Source organism: Typopeltis vanoorti, chromosome 3 (genome assembly GCF_054136105.1).
Source record: "Typopeltis vanoorti isolate ZY-2024b chromosome 3, IOZ_Tvanoo_1.0, whole genome shotgun sequence".
NCBI classification, from domain to species: Eukaryota; Metazoa; Arthropoda; class Arachnida; order Uropygi; family Thelyphonidae; genus Typopeltis; species Typopeltis vanoorti.
In genome coordinates, this window is record NC_143551.1 from 70,917,796 (window position 1) to 70,932,475 (window position 14,680).

A 14,680-nucleotide genomic window follows, 5' to 3' on the forward strand; every position below is an offset into this window, starting at 1 on the left:
GTGACGAAAGATTAGCAAAACAAGTGTTCTCTGCCAGGTTGGCAGGAAAACAACCCAGAGGAAGACCTATATCTTGGTCTTCTTCTGGGTCATTTGATATGGTAAAAAGTGCCTTAGATGATAGAAATATAAGATCTGATAATTTTGGAGTCTTGACAAGTAACAGACTGATTTGGAGGAAAATTGTAGATAGGAAGTTAGTAATTGTGTAAATTTTTCATGGAATACTATCATATCCTGTACACCCCTTGAGGGTACATGGCAGGAATTTGATGATGATGATGATTAATTAATAATTTATAGTTGTGGTATTATGTGTGTTCAGTAAGCTGATAAAGGACACAAAAATAAATTACATGTCACCCCATAATTTCTAGATCGTGCATGTCTGCATTTATGATGTACATAATTTTAAAGCCAGCCTGGTTAGTAGGTGGATAGTATACCCATTCTCCGTCCAATAGGCTGTAGGTTTGCATTCCAGTTGCAAACTAGATTGTCAGCTTTTTTGGACAAACCAAATGATGGAAATTTAACAGAACCTTGCGTCAGAGACCCTGCCACAAAGCTTTTGAGAGATGTCAAGAGCAACTATTTGAGACTCTCCAAATTTGCTTATAGTATTTGTCTAGAGATGAAAGCAGATCCCCCGTTGATTGACAATGATAGAATCCATACTTTTATTAGTCAAGTACCTATAAAGTTTCAATATGTGAGTTAACTCTGGAGCACACACCTTTAGAACGACTAGAGAAATGCCATCAAGATCATGAAATTTTTGTATCTAATTTAAATATGATACTTCTGATTTCTTTCTGGTTAAAGGTCAAAGATAGCATTGTGTGGTGAGTGTTTAAAATGGTGGAAGGACATTTACAGGGTCTTCAACCATACAGGAATTAGATGAGAAGCAAGAACTCAGAAAGTTGGCTTTTTCTGCAGGTGATGATGCAATAGAACCATCTGAGTGACAGTGGTGGGGAGCAATGTTTTGGACAAAAGTTAACGGTTATAGCCAATAGTTTCTGCAGAAGACCAGAGGGCATGACTGCCATTTGGAAAGAATGCAAGTGTCTGCCTTTTAACGCCCTCAAAATTTTTTCTGAAAGAGTCAACTCATCCAAAATTTGTTTTGGATGAGTTGATAGCTTTCTTTCAGCTATTCCATGATTTCATATATAAGCAGTAAATTTAGAAAAATGGAATTTTAAATCAGAGAAACTTACTATATGCTTAATTTTTTGCTTGTACAACCTTTAGAGCAACTTTTGGAAAGTGAAAACTTAGGAGAATATAAAGTGGAATGGAGAATAAATGTTTCTATATCAATGAGTATTATTTTAGCAACAAAGTTTAGTGCATATATTTGGGTGTGGTGGTTGGAAACAGTATCCCAATTAAAGGGAATGAGACAGAGAACTTGAAAAGATCAGTCCACTTAGCATTTCAGAATACCATACAACACATGAATAGGAGTAACTGTGTGCAGCATGTTATTCCATGAGGAAGAGAATAGCACTAAGTTATAGTCTGACAAAACAACATTCAGTGTACTTAGAGTAAAGGTGATTGAAGAGTAGTTGGTTAGAGTTATCTGGTATTTAAATAGGATGTGAACAATTTGCATATGGTCATTGGTGATAGCAAATGTCTCAGCATCTCCACTGGATGAAGAAGTGATGAAGGGGATCTAGAGGTTAGCAACCAAGATAATGACAGCATGAAAATTTTACATAATTGTGATTTACTTAATATGTTCATTTTCTACAGTTTTATAAATTTCATACATGAGAATCAAAATTAAGTTTTAATTACATGATAAAACACTTTTTAGAAAATTTATTTGCATTTCTTGACGACGTACCCTGCATCCCATCTTTGCCTATCAAATTTTGAGACTTTATACTTTGCAAAATTAAACTAGTAGCTAGTCTCACCTACCCACTATTCAAATCCTCCCATAAGGCCTTCAACAACTGTTCTATTCATCATTCTTCCAAATTTACATCATCTGCAAACAGCTACATATTTCCAGTCAAGCCTGCCCTAATATCATTGACATACAAGTAAATTAATAACAGTCCCAAAAAAAGAGGAGGTCACTAGCAGCACACTGCTTGTGACCTCCTCTTCTGGAATATACCACTTTCCCATAAACAACAAGCTGATACCTAACAGCCAGTCACCTATCCAACTCACTAATCATTTATCCAATAATGTCTGTTCCAATTTAGTTACCAGCTAATGTGTGGCAATCTATCAAAGGCTTTTGAAAAATCCAAGTGTATCATGCCATATGCATCTTCCTTAGCTAGTGATTTGTCACCTTGTTTAAGTACATAAACAGACTGCTAATACATGACCTCCCACTCCTTTACAAACTCATGCTGACCATTATAGAGAATAATGCTAACTCTGAATTCTAGCCATCATGAAACTCTCCAACACTATGACCACACCTCTAGACATAAAGGCCAGCCTATTTGCAGTCCTTTCCTTTAGTGTTACACGGTGATCAGCATTCATTTTAGACAAATTATGGACTCTACAACCGTGTTATAAATAATATATATATATATATATATATATATATATATATATATATTTTGTAGCCTATTTGTAGCTTCACTCTTATATCCTCCTTTGTGAAGTAGAAATTTTACCCTTTCCACTACCTTGGGACTTGCCCTCTTCCAAGACTAATCCTAAACAGAAAGCATTCCTTTGAAATTTTTTCATTTGGTTATACTATAAATTAAAGATTCCAAGAAATTGTATTCGTGGTTTAATCCTTTATCCAAGTGTAAGCAAATAAAAGTTTGCGCATGAAGTAACATCATGAGTGGACTACGAAGGTGGTCTGAAAAGTTCTTGGCCTAACAATGAAAAAACAAATTTATCATTTCAAAATTATTTTTATTTTTTAACATAATCTCCCTTAAGATATTCATCCCAGTGATGCTCTGGTGCCATTATCCCATCCCTGTATGGTTCTCAGTAAGATCTGCAAAATTCCCCTCTGCAGTTGCAATCACCTCTTGATTCAAAGAAAAACGCTGACCAGTGAGGAAGTGTTTTAGTTTTGGGAAGAGATAGAAGTCAGAGGGGGCCAAATCTGGGGAACAGAGGGGATGTTCCAACAATTCATAGTGTGCAGATCCCTTAATTTTCCCATTGCCAAAACACCTTTATGGGTAGGTGAATTGTCCTGATGAAAGATGTTTTTTTCTTCTTCAAACTGGGTCTTTTTCTCAAGAATTTTTTCGTCTAGTCTGGTTAAAAGATCGAAATAATATTCCCCAGCTATTGTTTTACCCTTTTCAAGATAATTAATAAACAAAATGCCCTTAGCATCCCAAAACACCAATGCCATGACCTTTCCTGCTGATGAAACTGTCTTCTTTGGTGCTGAACAACTGGCTTCTGTCCACTGTTTTGACTGCTGTTTGGATTCTGGTGTGCAATGGTGAATCCAAGTCTCATCCATAGTAATAAATCAATGCACAAAATCAGTTTTATTCTTGTTAAAACACTCCACGCACTGTTCAGAGATTTTCATGCGAGTGAGTTTTTGATCTGCTGTGAGCAAGTGTGGCACCCATCTTGTGCAAAGCTTTTTCATTTGCAGTTCTTCATGCAAAATATATCTTACATGTACTTTTGAAATGCCTATAGTCTCAGCAATTTCATGCACTTTGACTCACCAGTCATCCAATACCATATCGTGCACTTGATCAATGATTTCTTGTGTTGTAATACTTTTTGGAAGTCCTTCACGTGGATCATCTTCAAGGCTTGAAGATGATCTCATCAACAGCCTCCACCTCATACCATACTGAATGAAAACCATAACTACTATTTGCATCTTGCATCTCTACTCTGTGTGATCATAATTCACCTGCTATCATCAACAGCACCACTCCTCCCTTCTTGTTCTTTCTATCCTTATGGAAAACATCAATCTATACTTATAGAAAGCATCAAACCAACCATATTTCACTCATTCCAACAATTTTGGGGCAAATAAACTCAATCAATGAAACCATTTCATCTCCCTTATTTTTGATGCTCCTGGCATTTGTAAATAAACACAATTCACTTTTAGGTCTATAACCAGTCCTGCCCATGCACTTGTAGGTTGGGATTGCTCCACACCTAACCATTCCCAAATGTCTTTATCACCACTTACCCTATCTCTCTTGCTGTTTTAAGGATACTTGTGACATAAGACTGAATGATATATGCACGTAAACACAAGAAAGATATTTAATTAACCAAATATTTCGGTCTGAAAATAGCAGACCATCCTCAGTGGTATTACAAGAAACAGTTTTAAAAAAATACAAGCTAGAATACTAACAATAGATCATTAAAAATAGAACACACTGCATGATGTTATATCACTCAGTATGAAACGGAATATTTTGAAGTAGAGACATGATTGAAAAAAAAAAAAAAAATTAATGAGTAATCTTGATTAGACTTTCCCAAATTTTTTTTTTTCCCTGACGACATTATAAAACTATTCGACTTCGTAATACATTCTGGATATTTCGTATGTCAAAATAAATTTTACAGCCAAGTAGAAGGAACGGCCATGGGAAGCCCTCTTTCTCCTGCTTTAGCCAACTTTTATTTAGAACATTTAGAAAAAGTCCTCTTCTCATCTATTTTCCCTCAACCATCTTTTTGGGTAAGATATATAGATGACATCTTTACTATTTGGCCTCACAGCAAAAACTCTTGACCTTCTTTTTTAAACAGTATTAATTCCTTGCATCATCGTATAAAGTTTACTATGGAAATAGAAGAAAACAACCAGTTATCTTTTTAGACGTTCTCCTCATCCGGTCACCTTCAAATATTCTTACAACTACAGTATACAGGAAACCAATGTTCACAGGTCATTATATTCTTAAAGAATCAGCCCATCATCCATGTCAAAAAACAGGAATTATAATTGTTCTACTTCTGATTATCTACAGAAAGAACTTTCTACTATCCAACAACACATGAAACTCAATGGCTTTTCTGAAAAAAGTACTCAACATCTTCTCAATTTTTATAATCCTCCACAAAACAACAAAGTTTCAATACGTCGAGTGCCTATTCCTTATATCTCCAGTATTTCAGGCCCTATTGCAAGAATTTTAAAGAAATATGATTTAACAGCTATGTATTCACCTATTAACAAATTGTCTTCTCATTTTCCTTCTCCTAAAGACAAATGCTCAACTTTATCTCTTCCTGGAGTTTATCAAATTCCTTGCAACTGTGATCTCTCCTATTTTGGACAGACTGGACATTCTCTTGAAAAAAGAATCCAAGAACATCAATCCTCCACTCTTCACAACAAACTTGAAAAGTCTGGATTGGCTCAACACGGAATTGAAATTGACCACAGCATCTTTTGGTCCAGGACTCACCTCTTACATAGATCCCGTTATAGGTTCGAACATTTGTTCAAGGAAAGCGTGGAGGCCTTGCTCCATTGTCCAAACCTGAATAGTAATGACTGTATATCTATATCAAAAATCTGGGAAAGTCTAATCAAGATTACTCATTAATTTTTTTTTTTTTTCAATCATGTCTCTACTTCAAAATATTCCATTTCATACTTAATGATATAGCATCACGTGCCGTGTTCTATTTTTTACGATCTATTGTTAGTATTCTAGCTTGTATTTTTTTAAAACTGTTTCTTGTAATACCACTGAGGATGGTCTGCTATTTCCAGACCAAAATATTTGGTTAATTAAATATCTTTCTTGTGTTTACGTACAATATATCATTCATATCTATTTTTTCAGACTCAACTACATCCCATATATCCCATTCCTATACTGACCTTCCTCATGCACTACAACTTTCAACATCCACTCTCCTTATACTGTGTCTCCCTGTCCACCCTGATTAGTGCAATGATACACATAAAAAATAGAATAGATTAAATTTTCAGATTTTTTTTTTCTTCAGAATATTCATTTTAATCATAACTTCAATATAATTCTCTCTATGATATACTGACCCTCCTCATCCAGTATATGAGTTTCATGCACTGACAGCACATTAATACACATGCTTTGAAAACAGTCTGCATTTGTTTTATTCAAAACTGCTATGCTCATTTTCTTTCTGATTGCATTAATAGGATAGTTCTCACACTAAAATATAAATGGTGCATTCCATTGATTTTCTGTTTTCTTGGATTAAAACATATCTGATAAAGTAGAAGAATGGGTCACAGTGCAGGTTCCTGCTATTCAGAGTTACTCAATGTCTTAAAACAGTACCAAAGATCCCATTAGGTTTAAATTAATCAATACTTTGATGAAATTGTAATAAATTTAGTTTAATCCTTTATCCAAGTGTGTGCAAACAAAGTTTGTGCCTGAAAGTATCTTCAGGACTGGGGTAAAGTGGTACAACACTGGGCAACTCCTTGCAAAGGTGGAGCAAGCTACCAACACTCCTATCTCAGTATCTCCCATAATGCAAAACACATCTCCTTGCGGATATGTATAATGTTATGCATTAAGGGAAGGGCCACTACCCAGACTAGTTTTGACCTTTATTGAGGTCGAATGGGAGTTCATGCCTTTCATCACTGGCCTCTTTAGATTTAATAAAAGTTGTGCTGAGAGTCAGCCTGATAGTGAGAGAGGAGGAGAAAGATAGAGTGGATAGTAGTAGATAGTTAAAAGAGGCCTCAGTCGATCTACTTGGCCTGACTTAAATGCCCGCACCAAGCAGATCTCCGACATTATCTCCCTCCATCCGTTCTTTTCAGCTTTCCTCGGTCAGTCACCTCTTTAGATGACTGCCCGAGGAAAGCAGGGAAAAACAAATGAAAGAAGCAACACATGAAAAAGGAAACTGGTAAATAACATTAAAACGTACATATAACAATTTGTATGACAGAACCAAAGAAATAAGAAACTAGGTGAATTTCGGAATTTCAAACTGAATGATCAGAAGAGCGGGGGAAGAGCCTGGCCTGGGTGATGCAGCCCACAAGGAGCTGCACCGCCTCGATGTAGGCCTTCGCAGCCCAGGTTCTCAGGGTACCCCCTCCTGTGTGGAAAAGACCTTTTCAAAACAAAAATTCTAATTTGAAAGAGAACAAAAAAAAAGGACCTTTTTTTTCACCCCCCCCCCTTCGGCAGCTGTATGCAACAAGTCGATTGACTTGTCAGCGTGTTAGGCAGGGCTTGAATCCTCCTGCTTTCTATTGTTGTGGGTACTAAGGATGTGATCATATAACTTATCTCCGCGGGAGTAGTTTAGCATTCCTAGGCCTCTATACAATGCTGCTCCCACGTCATCCTTTGCATCAATAAATTCTTCGATTTTTTCTGGAGTGATTTCGTCTATGTCTTCGACAAACATATCATTCCACTCTGCGCTTACCACTTTAGGCCCATTTTTCCCTGTGAGGATAAGTAGGATATCCCTGAATGTTTCTATTCCATTTCGTAAAACCTTCGCATCCTTGGGGAAGTCTTTTAGCAGATGCAGTATCGGTGCATTGGCTTTTGCATAAGGGTACTTTGTGGGTTCTGCTGTTACTTTTCCAGTTTCAACTATGCCCGGACTCCCTGGTTTTGGTTTTTTTACATTCCCTTCTTCAGGGCTGCCTGGCCTTTTTTGTGTGGTTTCTTCACTGTGAGTTTCCATTTCTACTGTTTCTTCTGCTGTTGTTTCTTCAACTACCGTGCTAGAACCTTCTTGCTGGTGGTTCTGTTTAATTTCTATGGTGGCGGTTTGGTCGTTGGCTGGTTCCTCTTGCTTTGAGTCTTTCCTGGCTGCTTCTACAGTTTTGGCTGTAGGTTTCTCTGTTGCTTCAATTTGTGATGTGGCAGTATTATTCTTTGTTGCTGCCCTTTCATGTGCAGTCTTCAGGGTTGGGAAGTCATTCTACTCCATGCCACTGATATTGTTTTCTGGTGTTGGAGTGTTGGGTGTGATAGTGCCTCCCACTCTTTCGGCATGGTTTCTGCTTGGACAGGTGTCCACTTTGTGGTCCTTGTTGCCACATTTTAAGCAGGCCGACTGGCATTTCTCCAATGTATGGCCCGTTGTAAGGCAGTTACGACATTTCATTTTCGGGCACTGAGCCCCGAGATGCATGAGGGCACCGCACTTAAAGCATTGTCGCTTTAAGCCAGGGTAGCTAACCATTACCCTGGCCGATCCTATTTTGACGAAATTCGGAATTTCTGCCTTCATCATGACAGAAAAAGTGACTTCTCCTGACTTCCATTGAGGGAAGTCAGCGTCCGTGCCAATTTTTATATCCCGCACGCCTCCCCATTTCGAGAAGACTTTAGTGATGATGTCAGTGTCTTCTTCGAGATATTCAATTGGGAAATGATCTATTCTTACACTTTTGGAAAGACTTCCTACCACAAAAGGATGAAAAACTTTTCCCTGGCACTCAACTCCTTTCAGTAATTTTTCTCTAGTTGCAACGTTAGTGCATACAACTTGAAACCTTCTCCCCCCGTAAGGGGTAAAACCAGAAATGTTGTCTGCCCCGACATAGTTAATTATAGTCTTCGCAAACGTCCTCTTCTCAATATTAGCATCAATTTCGAACCCGAGGGTTCTTACCCTCAGTAAAACCGAAGACATTATTACTTAAAGAAAGAAAGGAAGAAGACTTTCCAAGGATAGTCTATTCCTATAAAGTAGCAGAATGCCGTGTATAGGCCTAAAAAACCCACAAAAAGAACAAGGAATCTTACCAAGGCAGGACCCTGTTGGTAGCAGGACTTCAATCGGGGATCTCTTTTCGGTTCTCGTAAACTGTTGCTGGAATCCGCTGGAACAGGTTTGAAGAAGGACTGGAACATGGAGTTTTCTCTCGAGGCCACTGGAAACAGGTCTCATCAGTGGGAGCTAGGCTAGAAATCTCTTCAGTGGGAGCCAGGCCCAAGTGGAGATACCAACAACAACAAACAACGTTACTGGCTTGCTGGGTGAAGCATAAAATGCTTTTTATTTTCCCCTTTATCTGTGTGGAGAAGCTTGATGGGGGAGGTTGTGAGACTTATGCTCGCACTTTGTGAACTATGGAATTAGCTCTGTTCTGCTGAAAGCAGGATTGCCTTGGGTCTTTTGTGTTTTTGATAGTCATGTTCACTATAACTGGAAGCTTGTCTGATTAGTGGATTGGGATGAGAATGTGCCTTGCTGAAGAACTTTTCCGCATGGTCATGAAGGAGAGAACAGATGTCAGGGGTTCCGGTTTCTCTGTGGATCTGCGTGTTTCTGATGAACCATGGGGCGTCTAAGATCATCCGCAGGCATTTGTTTTGTATCCTCTGTAGTTTCTGGATGTTAGATTTGGATGTGTGACTCCATGCCGGGGATGCATATGTGATTACTGGTCGAATTACCATCTTATATAATAACAGCTTGTTGCGTTTATCCAATTTGCTGTTGCGATTGATCAGGGGATAGAGTTGGGCTATGGTTCTGGATGTCTTTGTGCCTATGAGCTTGATATGGCTGTTGAAATTTAGCTTTTTGTCTAGCTGTACTCCAAGGTATTTGGCTTCTGTCTGCCATGGTATCTTTTTTCCGAGAAGTTCAATATCATCTTGGATGAAGGCTTTGCGTCTGGTGAAGAGTATAGCTGAGCTTTTGACGGGGTTTACTTGTATCCTCCAGTCGGAGAACCATTTCTCTAGCTTTGTGATAGTATCCTGGAGACGACGATCGCCAGGTGTGGGCGGAGAGATCTTGTCATTATGGCTGTGTCGTCTGCATATAGGGCTGTGATGGTAGTCCTCAGGTTCTGTGGAATGTCAGCCACGTAGATTGTGAAAAGTAAAGGAGCCAAAAGAGATCCCTGAGGTACTCCTGCCAGGATTTTGTGCCTAGTTGAGATGGTGCCATTTATTTTTATCTGCATGGATCTGTCAGTGAGGTATGATTTTATTAGACGGGTAAGGTTTGTTGGTATGTTGGCCTGAATGAGTTTATAGAGTAATCCTTCATGCCATACCTTATCAAAGGCCTTGGCAATATCCAGAAAAACTGCAGCTGTGTGAAGGTTCCAGTTGTATCCTTGAGTGATATGCTCCACTAGTCTATGTATTTGTTGCACTGTGCTGTGCATACGGCGGAAGCCGAATTGTTCGTTTGGAATTATTCCTAACTGGTCTAATTTTTCTTGTAGTCTTGAAAGGATAATTTTTTCAGCAATCTTTCCCAGGTTGGAGAGCAGGCTTATTGGATGGTAGCTTTGCGGGAGTTGCGGATTGTTTCCTGGCTTTTTTATTGGTATGATGTCTGCTGTTTTCCATGCAGAGGGGAAGTGTTGTATCCTCAATATTGCATTGGTTATGTTAACCAGGTGCATAATAGCCTTTCTAGGAAGTAATTTGATGATTCTGTTAGTAATTCCATCTGGCCCTGGAGCTTTTTTGTTGTTTAGATGTTTTATGATGTTGGTTATTTCAACTGGAGTAGTGGGGGTGATGCTGGCTGGTTTGTCTTCAGACTGACTTAAGGTACGCTTGACCTGCTGGTGGACTTTATATATGTGGGTGATGTTTATATTATCATATGACGGGCTGCATTGTTTTTCTAGGTTTTCTGCTATTGCTTCTGCTTTTTCTTTATCAGTGTGCGCCGTTCCATGAGCAGTTTGCATGGGCGGTAGGGGATTGTGTTTAGTGCACAGAATCTTCAGAAATTTCCATATTGTGTGATCTTCTGGGTTGAGTGATGATAGTTTATTGTCCCAATCCTGGTTCCTGTGGATTTGAAGTGCTTTTCTAACTTGGTTGTTCAACTTGTTCAGAGTTTTCTTGTCCTGTGGGGCTCTTGTGTTGTGGTATCTTTTCCTGGCTTTGTTTTTTGTTCTGATGAAGTCCATTATGTTTTCTGGGAGCCGACCGGATGGGTGGTTGGTTGTGGTTTTGGTGACTGCATCTAGTGCTTTTTTAATTTGGCTTGTTAAATTGCTTATTGCTTCATCTATGTCTTCTTTTTTGTGGATGATTGGTACAGGACCAATGTATTCTGGTAGGATTTTAGCTAGCCTATCCCACGATATGAAGGTGTGCTGGTGGGCCAGTTGATCTTGCGTGCCAAGTTCGATCAGGATTGGGTTGTGGTCAGATGATAGTTCATTGAGCGTCTCTAGTTTGTATTGATAACTGATGTTTCTAAGGATAGCTATGTCAAGTACATCTGATCTGCCATGAGGGCTGTAATGAGTGTGCTCAGTGGGTCCTGCTACCACAACTGAGTTAAGTGTTGAATAGTTGTGTAGTATGCGACCACTTCTGTTGTTGGTGGTGCTGAACCATGCTGTGTGTTTGGCGTTCAAGTCACCTACTATGATGGTGGGATCTGTGGTGCCGAGAACTGCATCCAGGTCTGTTGTCAGTAGAGGATTGCTTGGTGAGTTGTAGGCAGCAAATATCTTGAGGCTTCCAGCATTGTTTGTGTGGACTTGTATTCCTGTGGTTTCCAGGTTTGTAGTCTGTGGGTTGGATATGGCATTGTGGTGGAGGTATGGTTTGATGTAGATGGCAGTGCCTCCCCCTCTGGAGCTGAGTCTATCCGTTTGGTATATTGTGTATCCTCTCACTAGAAGCGAGTTAGGTTTTACTTTTGTTTTATTCATAGTTGAGTGCTGTGAGTATGGAATGGGTTCCTTGCAGGAATCTCTTTGTGGAGGATGGAGTTGGGTTTGTTCTGCTGAATTCCTGGAGCATAGTGGCTAGCGAAGCAGTCAGTATTGCTGTGATGTTGGAGCCTATTTGATTGCTTTGTATTGTGTCCTTTGGGCGGGCTGCTTCAGCATAGGTCTTGGTGGAAGGTTGAGCCCTTTCCTGACTTTTATGGCTTTGGTTTTGATGGTTTGATGACTGTGCAGCAGAGATGCTTTGATTGGTGGTCCAGATTGGGGGAGGTTGGATGGGTCTTGTAGTTCCGTGATTTCTGGGATGGTGGCTGCATCCTTTGTAGTTTGCTGGGTGGCGACCTCCACAGTTGGTACTATTGGCTGGTGTGGTTCTTGCTTTTGTGCATGTAATGGTTTGATGCTTCTCACCACACTTCAGGCATCTGAACTCGGCTTTACAGAGTCTTTGGGCATGGCCAAACTTTTGGCAACGATGGCATTGCCCTGCTGATGCCCTTTTCCTGAGTGGCTCTGTTGATATTTTAAGTCCACAGACCGCAGTTATGTCATAAATTTGTCTTTGTGTGTTCTGTATCTCAACCAATACTAATGGCATTGGTTGTTTATCGGATCTGTACATCCGGCTGACTTTGATAGGTGATAGGCCCTGCTAGGTAAGGTCAGCCGCGATCTCCTTGGAGGTAATGCCTTCTGTGACACCTCGCAGTACAACCTTTAGATTTCTTTCGCTGCTTAGTGCGAAGGTGTGGTACTGTAGTTTGTTGTTATCCATCATTTTTGTTATTCCTCTGTAGTCTGTCACTGTTGTTGGTTGAATTTTTACACCTTCGTCGGTGTTTTTGGCCCAGGAGTATCCAATTTGATGTTCTCTTAGGTTTCTTGCAACTGTGGTCCATTTTTCCTTTTCACGGAGAATTACCGGAGGGACCTTTTCCCTTTTTTTCTGGGACTGTTTGTGAGGGAGTTTTGTTTTCCACATGATCATCCACGATTCTACGTCTCTTGCCCGTCTGTTCTCCTGTGAAGACCGTCTGACTGAGGCTCTCGGGCAGGGAGATGGATGTGTCATTGACCTCTTCCACTTTGCCGTCCATATCATCGGATTCTTCTGGCTGTGTGTACAGGTTTAGGAAACCTGGCCATTCAGTATCAAATTTTTTAAGCAGTAATTTAAACAATTTTAATGCTTGTTCTTTGTTTAGATGCTCTAGCAGATCAGTAATATTATCCATGTCTGTTTTATTTGTTGTTATATCTAGTAGGTAGTGATTGGAAAATTGCTTATGATCGCAATTAGAAATCCCGCAGGTCTTGAGACCTGCCAGCAGAAATTTTGTAGAGGATATTGCAGATGAAAAGGATTGCCAGCAATATTGAGCGATTAGCTAAATGTACAAATCAATAGCATATGAAATTTCAGAAAATGAAGAACGCTTACCTCTATATATATCATTTATCATTCAAAACTATCGCACTGAACTAATACGCGAGCCGCCATTTGCATTCTATTCAGAGTCCAATGTGGAGATACCAGGCAGAAGCATTAGCAGGTCATCTCTACCTATAGGAGTTGCCAAATGGTGTGCCACCCTTTTTTAATAAATTACTCTGGATTTAGAGAAAGATGTTGAAAGTTTATTTTTCACTTGGTTAGAGTATAATAAATTTAGTTTAATCCTTTGTCCAAATGTGTGCAAACAAAGTTTGCGCCTGAAAGTATCTTCAGGACTGGGGTAAAGTGGTACAACACCGGGCAACTCCTTGCAAAGGTGGAGCAAGATACCAACACTCCTATCTTTCACTTCACATTTCAGTAAATTTTCTTTGATGAACTATAATTTGGAATGACTATTATTTGATGAATTAATCTTCTAGTGAAATATGTTGCTTAATTATTATTATTTTTTTTAATCATTTTTGGTAAATTCTTTTTCAACGAATTATTGTTTGCTGAACTGAATTTTATTCATCACTGTTAGTAGCCTAAACTTCTATGTTGCTTTGTATTAAAGGTCTCTGAAAAAGTCCACTAAGAGCATGGCACAGTCATTACCCTATACGACTCATTTACCTCCTGTTTTTGCTATTCCAAAATAATTTAATTATAACAAGTGAAATTCAAAAGATGAAATTCTTACCTACGGGTTTTTCAACTGTTGTTACTCCATTTGAATAAGTTGTTGATATTGGATATTCCATAGCTAAAATAAAAACAAAACAACAAAAAAAGTATGATAGTAATATATGCATATATACACACACATCTTTAAAAAGAATGGAATAAATGGCTCTTCAAACATCTTGATGTCATAATTTAGGTCATCAAATATTTTTCTTATTTTTTAAATTTAAATGATAAGCAATGGCAATGTTGTACTGCTTATTTATTTCACTTATTTTTTTTTAAGGCTGGAATACATTACAAAGAGATAGCCATCTTAAATTTTCTAGTAAACAAATCAATACAATAATCATTTTGTTATGATTTGATGCTAATATTAGAACCATCTTCTGGACTGAATATAATTCTGAGCACCCCAATTAAACTTCTGCACAACATAATTCAAAATAATTGACAAAGGATCATTCATCAAAATTTTTTTTGATGAAAAAAATTCATCAAAAGAAAACTCACTGAACAACAATTAAGTGAAAATGCAATTCACAGAACAATAATTTATTAATTTTTATATTAATCTTATTAAAAAAGCAATTCAACAAACAACTAAGCATTCAAAGGCTAAAATATCATTCTTCATAGATGGACTTGGTTTAGGTATATGAGTACAGAACTTCCTTCTCAAAATTATTATTATTATTATTATTATTATTATTCAGACCTCCATGGAGTCAAAAGAATCATCATGTTAGGTCCTTTCTAAGAAACACAAAGTCTATCAAGACTCATCAAGGGGAGGTTCCCCCCGCCCACAAGAAACATAAAGTCTATCATACAACTCCTTAAACTCATTGACCATTCTCACTCTCAACACTCCATCAGGCAATACATTCCAT

General features: G+C 38.5%; 1 protein-coding gene across 4 annotated transcripts in view; it reads right to left on the minus strand.

Moving 5' to 3' along the window:
* Positions 1-14,680, minus strand: part of LOC150108248 (protein turtle-like) — a 1,021,857-nt gene that overhangs the window by 517,650 nt on the left and 489,527 nt on the right. For all 4 annotated transcript variants that reach the window (XR_016548124.1, XM_090390663.1, XM_090390666.1 and 1 more), the window contains exon 11: positions 13,804-13,866. Coding sequence is in view for 3 of the 4 variants with exons in the window: in XM_090390663.1 (XP_090246789.1) it covers positions 13,804-13,866 (63 nt within the window). In the remaining variant the exon portion in view is untranslated. The remainder of the gene's footprint in view (positions 1-13,803; positions 13,867-14,680) is intronic.